Raw genomic sequence first — 13,782 nt, 5'->3', positions numbered from 1 at the left:
ACCACCACATCACTCTGGGACACCACCACCTCACTCTGGGACACCACCACCTCACTCTGGGACACCACCACCTCACTCTGGGACACCACCACCTCACTCTGGGACACCACCACCTCGTGGGACACCACCACATCACTCTGGGACACCACCACCTCACTCTGGGACACCACCACCTCACTCTGGGACACCACCACCTCACTCTGGGACACCACCACCTCACTCTGGGACACCACCACCTCACTCTGGGACAGCACCACATCACTCTGGGACAGCACCACATCACTCTGGGACAGCACCACCACATTACTCAGGGGCATCACTCAGGGGCACCACCACATCACTCAGGGACACCACCACACCACCACATCACTCACAGACACCACCACATCACTCACAGACATCCCCACATCACTCACAGACATCCCCACATCACTCACAGACATCCCCACATCACTCACAGACATCCCCACATCACTCACAGACATCACCACATCACTGACAGACATCACCACATCACTGACAGACATCACCACATCACTCACAGACATCACCACATCACTCACAGACATCACCACATCACTCTGGGACACCACCACATCACTCTGGGACATCACCACATCACTCTAATACACCACCACATCACTCAGCCCAACCACATCACTCAGCACCACAACAGCATCACTCAGCACCACAACAGCACTGCCCTTGCTTGCTACCAACACCAATTGCCATAGCCAATAGGACTCGCATTAGGAAAGTGTAAGCTATTGGCTTTGTAAATAAAAATGCTATTAATGTATATATTTTCAAAGCCAACACATATTTTTAAAAAATTGTCATTTACAATACAAATAGCTCACACTTTCCTAATGCGAGACCTATTGCATTGCAAATGCTTGTTGTTTCTTTGACAGTGAATGGTGTCTGTTCGATGTAGATGGTGACGTGGCTGACCGATTGCAATGTCTTTTCAACATGAGGATGATGTTAATAATGACATGCGAGAGGAGCTACGCAGCGAAGCAAGATGGTCGCATGAGCTCTCGGCTCCGCTGACCTCCGTCCGTCGATCGTATATCCTGTCTCGCATCCTGATTTCCAGCCGAACCCCCGCACAGATGAATGACTGCTGTGTCCATTGGTCTGGTCCCGAGACTCTCAGCGCTCAGATTTGCTGAGTTACGTCGTGTTGAAGTTTCCGGCCTCTAACTGCCCTACGAGCCGGGGTCTCGAGTGCAGGTCCTGCCGGGTCGCAACTGCACAACATCGGTCGTGGAATCTGGACAGAGACCGGCCCCTTGCCGCGGAAAAGAAACTCCTGGCCTGGAGTGTGTGGAGAACGGTCGCTCAGGTACGCGCAAAGGAGAATTGCTGTCTACGCCTGACTGCCCTTCGGGGGGGGTCTTTGCTCCGGAGACTGAGCTGCCGCCAGAGTGGGGCCACAGATCGGCAGTTGTGCTCAGTCACCCGAAGGTGCACTTTCCGTCGCCGGCCGCCCCTGCTCCAGTCTGCCTGCCCGGTGACATCGGGTACTCACCGATGTTGAGAACGGAGCGATGGGCGGAAGCCCGGGGACAGTGTGAGCCGTCTTTGCGGACCGTGATGGCCGCCATTGGAGACCTTCACTCCATTGTGAAGGCCAGGCTTCATGATCTGGTTGCTGACGACACTGGCACTGAGCGATCGTGCCTGGCGCTTGTTCCTCCTGAGCACCGGCATATATTGGACTACGACACGGAAGATCGGGACCCCGGCCATGAAACTGACTTGCCACCATTGTCTTTGTCCCGGAGCGCCACTGACTTCACTACTATGGATGGAAAACCGTTTCTGCCGCCATGTGCCCTAGTTGTCGGAATCACGGCGTGGTTCCTCCCTACCCCGGGGTTTGATGGCAACCGATGGATGCATTGCCCCTCTACTGTCCCTGTAGACCGGGCGGGACTGTGGACTATTGAGTCCCGGGACGTTGAATCGGTGAAGGGGACTACGGTAGCTATGTCGGGCCACGACGCGAAATGGAGTCCGTGTAGACGTGCACCACCGGTTATTGACTTACTAGACCTTTTTTATTCTTCAAGGGCAACGGTAACACTATTGGACGGAGTTTGTTCGATGATTCGGAGGGCACAAGGATGATATGGTTGGTCGGAGACAGAATCTGGGGCGCTGAGAGAGGAGAGGGACACTAACTCATTGTTTTGCGGGAGGTGGGGCGATGTTTAACGTCTCCCCTTCATTGGTTTGTCTGACTTGATCCCACTGATTGTTGACTGCTCTTAGGGCTGTACGTGTCGGACGGAGGGGAATGGGGACTATCGGGGGCGTGTAATATGGCAGTTTCCTCCTCCACCTTTTTTCTTTTTCTTCCTCTTTTCCTTTCTTTTATAACTCTACACTCTTACTATATTTCGGGTTTTGGTTACTGGGCGACAGGCACGCTGCTAGGGGGGGGTAGGCCGTAGCCATCTGCAGGGGTGCATGGTGGGGGGTTGGGGGGAGGGGTTTTGTTGTTCTTCTGTTCTTTGTTTCTATGGCCTTTTTCTTCTTGCTTTTCTGGCTTTTCTTTCACTTTCTCTCTTTCTGGGTTAGGGATCAGTATATTGGGTTAATCTTTGAGATCTCGGGGATATGTCGTAACCTGTGCCTCAATACTTACTGTGTCATTGACAGCAATGGGCGGGCGCTTGACTGGTGCACGTAGTGACATTATGCATGCCTATCTCGATTCCTTCGCTTAATTGATATAGTTTAACTGTGTTTGACTCGTTCGCTTGGCCTGCTCATTCGATGATTATGTTCTAAAGTCCGGTACCTGATTCCTCTCCCTTTCTTTATATTTCCTTATTCCACATGGGAATTTCATTCGTCTTATTTGAATCTATCCTGATTTTAAAATGAAAATTAAACCTCATATATCCGGTACTATGATACGTGTGTACCGCAAAGTTTGTGCTTTTATTGTGCTGCCGTGCCTCTGGGATGTTGGGCTGAATAGCTGTGTACACCTTTGTATAAATAAAGGTTTTCCAAAAAAAATAAAAAATAAAAATAATGACATGCGATGTCCTTTAACATAGCCTAACCTGTTAATGTGTAGCAAGTCTTCAATGTCAAGGGCGAACCGAGTACCTCCGATGATGGCAATGAATGCTGGCACTTGTTCGGCATTGAGCTTTAGCGCTGTTTATGTCCTCGATATGTTAACGCTAATGCATCTCTAGATAGCAAGCAAAACAGTGTCTGCAGTCTCAACGGCTTCGATGTCAAGGGCGAACCAAGTACCTTCGATGCCAATGAATGCTGGCACTTGTTCGGCATCGAGCTTTACTGCTGTTTATGTCCTCGATGTGTCAATGCTAATGCATCTCTGGATGGCAAGCATGTCAGTGCTTGCAGTCCAACGGCATTGTTGGTGAGCTTGACATCTGTCTACGGTTACTGAGAGAATGATGGGGTTTCTCTTTGGACCTACCACAGTGGTGGTATTTGTCAGTAGGCAGCAGAGATAATGAGACGGGTTGAAATTCTGATCTGTCTAGTTTCCTTTTCTTCTTTTTCTCGTCTTCAGCCCTCATGGCCTCCAGCATGCCTCTTAATCTTATGCCTTCTCTGTCTTTCAAAGTTCCTTTAGACACTTTTTTTGCAGACTTCACAGACGAGACAGAATGAGAAGCTGTCTGGTGTCAGTAACAGCCTTTTTCCTTCTACATGAAGGGCACTTCAAAACGTAGAGATGTCATTTTCACTGAAAATGCAGTAAGAATTTGAGAATAAGATGGTTCACTTACCAGTAGATGTTGAAAAATAAAATGTGAAGCAAGTAAAATTATTTTCCTGATAAGAAAAAAAATATGTTTTGATCTGAAATGCCAGAGAGATGTCTCAAAAGCCAGAAAAAAGAAAAGAATCCATGAGGCAACTACCATTATAGTGCTCTCTAGAAAGGTGAATCTTGCATGTTCTTAAAAGAACACGCTCCTTTTTTCAATCTGTATGCATCGCAAGCATAACAGGTTACACTTATGACCACATGTATGTAGGAGAGTAGGGTCTGCAATCCTATGATCACCCAGATTTTTTGCTTTTGTTTCACTGGTTTACGACTTTCTCTGGCTGTGGGCCTGCCAATCAGACCCACAGCCTAGCTGTTCTCTCACTAAATTGACATGTGTACCTTAGGTGCATTATCCAATTGGGACTGGGCCACCTTATCAGACCCTGTAACTCAGGGCATAGGTGTACCCAGGGCCTACCAGGGGCTGAAGCATGTATTATGCCACCCCTGGAGGGCCATCTAAAACTGACACAACTGGCTGCACGACAGCTGGGGCAAGGTGGTGTAATCACCCTTTGCTATAGATATAGTATACCTATATCTAACCCCAAAATGGACACATAGATTCCTATCAGTCACTCCTATGGCAGGCCTTGACAATCCTGAAGGCAGAGTGCTTGGAATCGTGTGAGATGGTGCTCTGGCATGAGCTGAGCCCGTTTGCAGCTTGCGGAACCAAGTCCTAATAGCTGTTCCATGATAACGCATACCATATACTCTTAAGTGCATTATAATCCTCGCGGTTAAATGCTATCTCTGGTATTGCTTTATCAAAACATGTCGAGTAAGGTGTCATACGAATTGGAATACTAACCCCTCGCCAATTCTGGCGACGGGGTTAGCATTCCACCCTTCTAGAGGGACACGACATGTATGTAACTGTGAACCCCGGTTAAAGTTAACTGAAGCCTCAGCTCCACAAAATGGATGCTGCCACCACAGACACGAGTCTGACCTCCTGCTGCTGGGAGTCCTTCCAGCGAGGAGAGCTTGGACAAAGGGTTTCCTGTCAGGGGCGGTGCTAGCACCATCCCAGACAGGGTTTTGTGTATCCTGGGTAGGCAGGGCTTTACAGGAAGGTGACTGCTGAGTGGCACCCCGGTGCTCACTACGCATCTGCCGGCTAGAACCAGTTCCAGGGGCACACCAGCCCCTGGCCTGGGGAAAGTCCGGCATGGGAGAGGGGTGTAACCACCCCCCTTCCTGGTCCCACCCCTAGGGCAGGAACTAGTCGCGTACCCACCCCTTTCTTTAGGATAAAGGCAGGAGCGGGGACCCTTCCAAATTAGATCATCTTTGAATCCTGAAACTACTTTCTGCGAAAGGAACTCAAGACTTCTTCTCAAGATTTCTCCCTTGTGACTAAGGAGTAGTCACCCTGCATCCGCAGGCACCATCTAAGAACTCTGCGGTTTGCTGCACATCCTTCCTCAGGAATCCGACCGACCAGCACGACGAGACCCGGCTTCCCTGGCACCTCTGACCTCTACCTACCTCTACAGCTAAGCTGAGAACCGTAGGTGCGACAAGACCTCGAGGGACCGGCCATCATCAGAACTGCACGACTTCCATCCAGCACGACCGCCGAGGGATCCTCTGGTGAGTGCTTTGGGGTCCGAGAAGCCCAGACCCTGAGCAGCTCCAGCACCGAAGTCCAGCCTCCCAGCATCTCCACGATCTGCGTGGGGCCCTTCTGCTTTTTGCTGCTCACCGCGTTGTTTGGCTACTAGCCCGCTGGCTTGTGGCCTTCTTAACGACGCCCGACGACATCACTGCTGCTGGTCTGGTTGCTCCAGACTGGCCCTTGCTCCCTTCCAAAAGAGGAGCACCCCGGACCCTCCTGGTCCACCCCAGACGCCATTTTGAGTCCACCGCGTGGGCTTGAATTTGCCAAGACTTGTTGCCCCAATCTTGGGTCCAGCGACGTCAACAGCTTCATCCATCGTGGGACAGCTCGCACCTCCATCCTGGTCGCCGACAACGCCTCCTGGTCCGTGAGATCTGCAGAGCACAGCGTCGCCCACTCACCTAGTCGAGGTGACTACCATCCGGTGCCCTCCTCGTGCCACCTGACTACTGGCTAGTAGTCACGAACTTGGTCCCCTCTGCTTTCAGGTGTCATCCATCTTCGATCCAGGCTTGGATCACTCGAACTCTCTTCACTGGTCGCCTGCCAGCAACTTCTTTCTTCAGGCTCCTGGTTCGTCCACGAGGATTCCCGACGTCTTTTGAGACCTATGCAGCTGCAGCCCCTGGGCTAGGTAACTTCGGCATTTCGGTGCCCCAGCATAGCCTCACTATCTAAGGGTCAGGATCCACTGTCGTTTTCGATCTACCTAGTCAGGTTCGCCCGAGAACACTAACTTTGTGAAATCTAGCTACCATAGACTTTGTCCCGCATCCCGCGTGAGAGTGCACACTCTGCACCCGAGTCCCCTAGGCCTCCTACTGGTAATCTGAAGGTTCAGTAACGTAGTCCTAGCGATTCCAAAGCCTATTAGTATAGTACTTACCTGCTAGTAATTTCGCATTCCACTTTTGTAGTATATGGTTTTTCGTGCCCCTCGGGCATTTGTGTAAATTGTGCAACTTGAAGTATTTTCCTAAGAGTTTTGTTGTGTGCTTAGTACCCTGTCCTCATAAAGAGTACAGGGCTGTTGTGATCTAAATAAATACACTGTTTATTTTCATAACACTTGTGTGGTGTCCTTTCACTTGGTGTTCAAGGGGTATATGTGATGGTATAACAGCTGGCTTAACACGCCCTCTAGAGTTTAGCCCGAAGACTGCTCGTATCCATGCTACTAGGATAGCTGGTCTATAAGGTTGTCTTACAACCAATCATCAATAAGGGTTGTTGGACTGATACATAGTGTTCACTAGAATAGTGAGCACTGCATTTCAGGCCACCTTCTCACAATGTACACTTAGGCTAAATTTATTTTGCTCCCACTCGTTCCTGAATGACTCCTTTATTTGTTCCGATATTGTATTTCAGTTGCACTCTTGCGCTGACTGTTTGGGAACTGCTCCAATGCACAACTTTTCTCCCACTTACACTTAATGCAGGCTTTTACCGGTACAGTATTGCTGCTGCGATTGTCTGATAACTGTTTTCTGTTAAATAAATCTGGGCTATGTATGTGGTATATAAAATAGCAAATAAATCAAAATAAAGTATGTTGTATTCCAAAAGTGTCTTTCCAGCAGTAAGAATACTGTGAATGAAATTCAATGTTTCAGACTATCAGTGATGCACTAACTGGTGGACAGTGAACATTTATGAGGCAATCAAACGACCAAGAAGGGCTAAAAGTGCCCACTTATCATTGAATGCACCACAGTAAGTGAACGCTTAACTTACTAGACTATCAGTCTCGGGGTCTTCACAGAAGAATGGTTTGCCTTCTTTGTCTTGCTCCCTGACAAAGTTTTCAATATCAACATCAAAGCTGGCCGATGTGGTGCACTCCGAGCCCTGCGTGGATCCCTCGCACTTCTCAAAGAGCAGAGCTAGGAGCGGGAAGAGAGGGTGCCTGCGAAGGAACAACCAGAAAGAAAGATACTTCAGTGTCACTCAACAGGAACTGCACTTGGAAATGTATAGCACAAAGCGCACAAAGCCGCACCCCCCCCCCCCCACACAAACACCCAGAGGCTCCATCCATAGAGGGCTGCTTGACTGCCACAAGCTCCTTCAACACACAACCCTAACTCAACCCGGACCAGAGATTTACACGAATGATGCAGAACACCACTCACTACTCTCCAGGTGTCTTATCAAGAGAGGATACATGTGTGCAGCCTTAAAGAAAGGAACAACGAATAAAGGTATGGAAACCAGACCAGATAGGAGAGTGAGTTGTAGCATTTACTTCCTAGTATCCTGGTGGATGCTATCAGTTACCTCAAACTCCGGGCACATTGATATTATTGCTAATCGATCGGACAACCAAGTCACTTACTCTGGGCACTTAAATCTCTAGGGTATTGAACTCGAGCACTTAAGCTAATTCTAGAAGCTGCTTCGGGAACCACCAAGAGCCCTTCTATGATTATTTTCAAACCTGTGGGGATCTCCTGTGTTCCTTCTCAGTCTTCTTGAAGACTTGGTACCCAGACCCCCCCCCCCCCATCTATGTTATGCTAAGGCATTTAGCCCATTTTCTCCGTAGCATTCTAATATCTGTACGCGTTCTCCGTCTGTGAGTAGGGAGAGGAATTCTCACAGGACTAAGCAGCTCTTGGTGAGAGATAGCCCCACCATTGTGTTAGCATCTTCTGGAAGGAAATATTTAAGCCCATTGTTCACCAGCAGCAAACATTCTATGAACTGCATTGACTGCGAAGTCTACTACCTGCTACCATCCCTGGACTGGTGGGCCTTCCCATGCCTGGCCTCATCCTCTCCAGCATCCTGCATCGACTGCGAAGTCTACTACCTGCTACCATCCCTTGACTGGTGGGCCTTCCCAGGTTTGGTCTCATCCTCCCAGCATCTCTTTCCTGGATCCTGCATCACCTGTGAACTCTACTACATGCTACCATCCCTGGACTGGTGGGCCTTCCCAGGTCTGGTCTCATCCTCTCCAGCATCTCTTTCCTGGATCCTGCATCGCCCGTGAACTCTACTACATGCTACCATCCCTGGACTGGTGGGCCTTCCCATGCCTGGTCTCATCCTCTCCAGCATCTCTTTCCTGGATCCTGCATCGCCCGTGAACTCTACTACATGCTACCATCCCTGGACTGGTGGGCCTTCCCATGCCTGGTCTCATCCTCTCCAGCATCTCTTTCCTGGACCCTGCATCGCCTGTGAACTCTACTACATGCTACCATCCCTGGACTGGTGGGCCTTCCCATGTCTGGACTCATCCTCCCAGCATCTCTTTCCTGGATCCTGCATCGCCCGTGAACTCTACTACATGCTACCATCCCTGGACTGGTGGGCCTTCCCATGTCTGGTCTCATCCTCTCCAGCATTCTGCATCGCCTGTGAACTCTACTACATGCTACCATCCCTGGACTGGTGGGCCTTCCCATGTCTGGTCTCATCCTCTCCAGCATTCTGCATCGCCTGTGAACTCTACTACATGCTACCATCCCTGGACTGGTGGGCCTTCCCATGTCTGGTCTCATCCTCTCCAGCATTCTGCATCGCCTGTGAACTCTACTACATGCTACCATCCCTGGACTGGTGGGCCTTCCCATGTCTGGTCTCACCCTCTCCAGCATCCTGCATCGCATGTGAAGTTTACTACATGCTACCATCCCTGGACTGGTGGGCCTTCCCATGTCTGGTCTCATCCTCTCCAGCATCTCTTTCCTGGATCCTGCATCGCCCGTGAACTCTACTACATGCTACCATCCCTGGACTGGTGGGCCTTTCCATGTCTGGTCTCATCCTCTCCAGCATCTCTTTCCTGGATCCGGCATCGCCCGTGAACTCTACTACATGCTACCATCCCTGGACTGGTGGGCCTTCCATGTCTGGTCTCATCCTCTCCAGCATCTCTTTCCTGGACCCTGCATCGCCTGTGAACTCTACTACATGCTACCATCCCTGGACTGGTGGGCCTTCCCATGTTTGGTCTCATCCTCTCCAGCATCTCTTTCCTGGATCCTGCATCGCCCGTGAACTCTACTACATGCTACCATCCCTGGACTGGTGGGCCTTCCCATGTCTGGTCTCATCCTCCCAGCATCTCTTTCCTGGATCCTGCATCACCTGTGAACTCTACTACATGCTACCATCCCTGGACTAGTGGGCCTTCCCATGTCTGGTCTCATCCTCCCAGCATCTCTTTCCTGGATCCTGCATCGCCCGTTAACTCTACTACATGCTACCATCCCTGGACTGGTGGGCCTTTCCATGCCTGGTCTCATCCTCTCCAGCATCTCTTTCCTGGATCCTGCATCGCCCGTGAACTCTACTACATGCTACCATCACTGGACTGGTGGGCCTTCCCATGTCTGGTCTCATCCTCTCCAGCATCTCTTTCCTGGATCCGGCATCGCCTGTGAACTCTACTACATGCTACCATCCCTGGACTGGTGGGCCTTCCCATGTCTGGTCTCATCCTCTCCAGCATTCTGCATCGCCTGTGAACTCTACTACATGCTACCATCCCTGGACTGGTGGGCCTTCCCATGTCTGGTCTCATCCTCTCCAGCATTCTGCATCGCCTGTGAACTCTACTACATGCTACCATCCCTGGACTCGTGGGCCTTCCTGTAGGAAGGTACATCCTGACTATGGTTGCCCCCAACTTTTTGCCCTGTGTTTTAGCTGGTTTTGGACATAGTCGACCTGGGACCCTGCCAATCAGGACCCCAGGCCTACTGCTCTCTCTTTAAAATGGATTCCATGTACCCTAGGTACATTTCCAATTGGTACTGGGCCACCTTATCAGACCCTGTAACTCAGGGCATAGGTGTACCCAGGGCTGCCAGGGGCTGCAGCATGTATTATGCCACCCCTGGCTGGCCTCCTAAATTTGACACAACTGGCTGCATGACAGCTGGGGCAAAGTCGTGTAATCACCCTTTGCTGTAGGTGTAGTATACCTATACCTAACCCTAAAATGGACACACAGATTCCTATCAGTCACTCCTATGGCAGGCCTTGACAATCCTGAAGGCAGAGTGCTTGGAATCGTGTGAGATGGTGCTCTGGCATGAGCTGAGCCTGTCTGCAGCTTGCGGAACCAAGTCCTAATAGCTGTTCCATGATATCGCATACCATATACTCTTAAGTGCATTATAATCCTCGCGGTTAAATGCTAACTTTGGTATTGCTTTATCAAAACATGTCGAGTAAGGTGTCATACGAATTGGAATACTAACCCCTCGCCAATTCTGGCGACGGGGTTAGCATCCCACCCTTCTAGAGGGACACGACATGGATGTAACTGTGAACCCCGGTTAAAGTTAACTGAAGCCTCAGCTCCACAAAATGGATGCTGCCACCACAGACACGAGTCTGACCTCCTGCTGCTGGGAGTCCTTCCAGCGAGGGAGGCCTGGACAAAGGGTTTCCTGTCCGGGGCGGTGCTAGCACCGTCCCAGACATGGTTTTGTGTATCCTGGGTAGGCAGGGCTTTTCAGGAAGGTGACTGCTGAGTGGCACCCCGGTGCTCACTACGCATAGGCCAGCCAGAACCAGTTCCAGGGGCACACCAGCCCCTGGCCTGGGGAAGTCCGGCAGGGGAGAGGGGTGTAACCACCCCCCTCCTGGTCCCACCCATAGGCAGGACCTAGTCACCGGGTCAGCCCCCTTTTTTAGTATAAAGATAGGAGCGGGCCCCCTGTTCAAATTAGATCATCTTTGGAATCAAGATACGACTTTCTTCGAAAGGACTTCACGATTTCTTCATCAAGATTCTCCCTTGTGGCTAAGGAGTAGTCACCCTGCATCAAGCGGGCACCATCCTAAGAAACACTGCGGTCTGCTGCAAGTCCTTCTTCACGAATCCGACGACCCAGCTCGACGAGACCCGGCTTCCCTGGCACCTCTGACCTCTACTCACCTCTACAGCAAAGCTGAGAACCGTGAGTGCGACGAGACCTCGAGGGACCGACGATCGCCAAGACTGCACGACATCTTTACTGCAAGCCCACCGTGTCCTCCACTGGTGAGTGCTTTGGGGTCCGAGAAGCCCCGACCCTGCGCAGCTCCAGCACCCAAGGTCAGCCTCCCTGCATCTCCACGATCTGCGTGGGGCCCTTCTGCTGTTTGCTGTGCACCGCGTTGTTTGGCTACTAGCCGGCTGGCTTGTGGCCTTCTGAACGACGCCCGACAACATCACTGCTGCTGGTCTGGTTGCTCCAGGCTGGCCCTTGCTTCCTTCTTCAAGAGAGGCACCCCGGACCCTCCTGGTCCACTCCAGATGCCATTTTAGGTCCACCGCGTGGGCTTGAATTTGCCAAGGCTTTGTTGCCCAATCCTGGGTCCAGCGACGCCGACAGCTTCTATCTTCGTGGGACAGCTCGATCCTCCATCCTGGTCGCCGACAACGCCTCCTGGTCCGTGAGATCTTCGAGCACAGCGTCACCCACTCACCTAGTCGAGGTGGCTACCATCCGGTGCCCTCCTGGTGCCCACTGACTACTGGCTAGTAGTCTCGAACTTGGTCCCCTCTGCTTTCAGGTGTCATCTTCCATCGTTCCAGGCTTGGATCCACCGAACTTTCTTCACTGGTCGCCTGCCAGCAACTTCTTTCTTCCAGGCTCCTGGTCCGGCAACGAGGATTCCCGACGTCTTTTGAGTCCTATGCAGCTGCAGCCCCTGGGCTAGGTAACTTCGGCATTTCGGTGCCCCAGCATAGCCTCACTATCCAAGGGTCAGGATCCACTTTCGTTTTCTCCCTACCAGGTCGGGTGCGCCCGAGAACACTAACTTTTCAATTCCTAGCTACCATAGACTTTGTCCCGCATCACGCGTGAGAGTGCACACACTGCACCCGAGTCCCCTAGGCCTCCTATAAGTAATCTGAAGGTTCTATAGTCAAGTCCTAGCGATTCCTAAGCCTATTAGTACTGTACTTACCTGCTAGTAATTTCGCATTCCACTTTCAGAGTATATGGTTTTCCGTGCCCCTCGGGCATTTGTATACACTGTGCTAACTTAAGTATTTTTGTAAGAGTTTTGGTTTGTGCTTAGTACCCTGTCCTCATAAAGAGTACAGGGCTGTTGTGATTCTTAATAAATAACTGTTTATTTTCATAACACTTGTGTGGTGTCCTTTCACTTGGTGTTCAAGGGGTATATGTGGTATAACAGCTGGCTTAACACGCCCTCTCGAGTCTTTAGCCTTAGACTGCTCGTATCCACGCTACTAGGATAGCTGGTCTATAAGGTTGACTTACAACCAATCATCAATAAGGGTTGCTGGACTGATACATAGTGTTCACTAGAATAGTGAGCACTGCATATCAGGCCACCTTCTCACACTTCCCATGTCTGGTCTCACCCTCTCCAGCATCCTGCATCGCATGTGAAGTTTACTACATGCTACCTTCCCTGGACTGGTGGGCCTTCCCATGTCTGGTCTCATCCTCTCCAGCATCTCTTTCCTGGATCCTGCATCGCCCGTGAACTCTACTACATGCTACCATCCCTGGACTGGTGAGCCTTCCCATGTCTGGTCTCATCCACTCCAGCATCTCTTTCCTGAATCCGGCATCGCCCGTGAACTCTACTACATGCTACCATCCCTGGACTGGTGGGCCTTCCCATGTCTGGTCTCATCCTCTCCAGCATCTCTTTCCTGGACCCTGCATCGCCTGTGAACTCTACTACATGCTACCATCCCTGGACTGGTGGGCCTTCCCATGTCTGGTCTCATCCTCCCAGCATCTCTTTCCTGGATCCTGCATCACCTGTGAACTCTACTACATGCTACCATCCCTGGACTAGTGGGCCTTCCCATGCCTAGTCTCATCCTCTCCAGCATCTCTTTCCTGGATCCTGCATCGCCTGTGAACTCTACTACATGCTACCATCCCTGGACTGGTGGGCCTTCCCATGTCTGCTCTCATCTTCTCCAGCATCTCTTTTCTGGATCCTGCATTGTCTGCTTCATTCATTGTAGCCCAGCTGGTACAATCTCCTTGGGTGCTCAGCTTCCTTGATGCCATCTTGTCTCTATGGCATCCGATTCTCTTCCTTGCTACTCTTTCTGCAGTTTCACGATTACAGCCATCTTGCTGTGCACAGTCGTTCGACACCTTATCAAGTCTCTGATACAACTGGCTGGGCTGTGCCACTCACTGCTTCTCTCTTCTTCATGGATTGCAATATCTTTGCAGTGCCTGAACTTTTTCAGTTTGTCTTTGTTTATCTCTACTCCTGCTGAACAAGTTACTTACCTTCGGTAACGATATATCTGTAAGAAACATTAGTTAGTGTTAGATTCCTTACCTTAGAATATCCCCAGGCGTCA

General features: G+C 50.8%; 1 protein-coding gene across 2 annotated transcripts in view; it reads right to left on the bottom strand.

Annotated features, from left to right (window-relative positions):
• The window catches only part of PKNOX1 (PBX/knotted 1 homeobox 1), a 362,665-nt gene that overhangs the window by 163,844 nt on the left and 185,039 nt on the right, over nt 1–13,782 (bottom strand). For both annotated transcript variants that reach the window (XM_086935872.1, XM_086935873.1), the window contains one exon: nt 7,203–7,374. In XM_086935872.1, coding sequence (XP_086791998.1) covers nt 7,203–7,374 — 172 coding nt within the window. The remainder of the gene's footprint in view (nt 1–7,202; nt 7,375–13,782) is intronic.

Source organism: Lissotriton vulgaris, chromosome 8 (genome assembly GCF_964263255.1).
Source record: "Lissotriton vulgaris chromosome 8, aLisVul1.2, whole genome shotgun sequence".
Taxonomy (NCBI): Eukaryota; Metazoa; Chordata; class Amphibia; order Caudata; family Salamandridae; genus Lissotriton; species Lissotriton vulgaris.
This window is presented reverse-complemented; position numbering and strand designations above follow the sequence as displayed.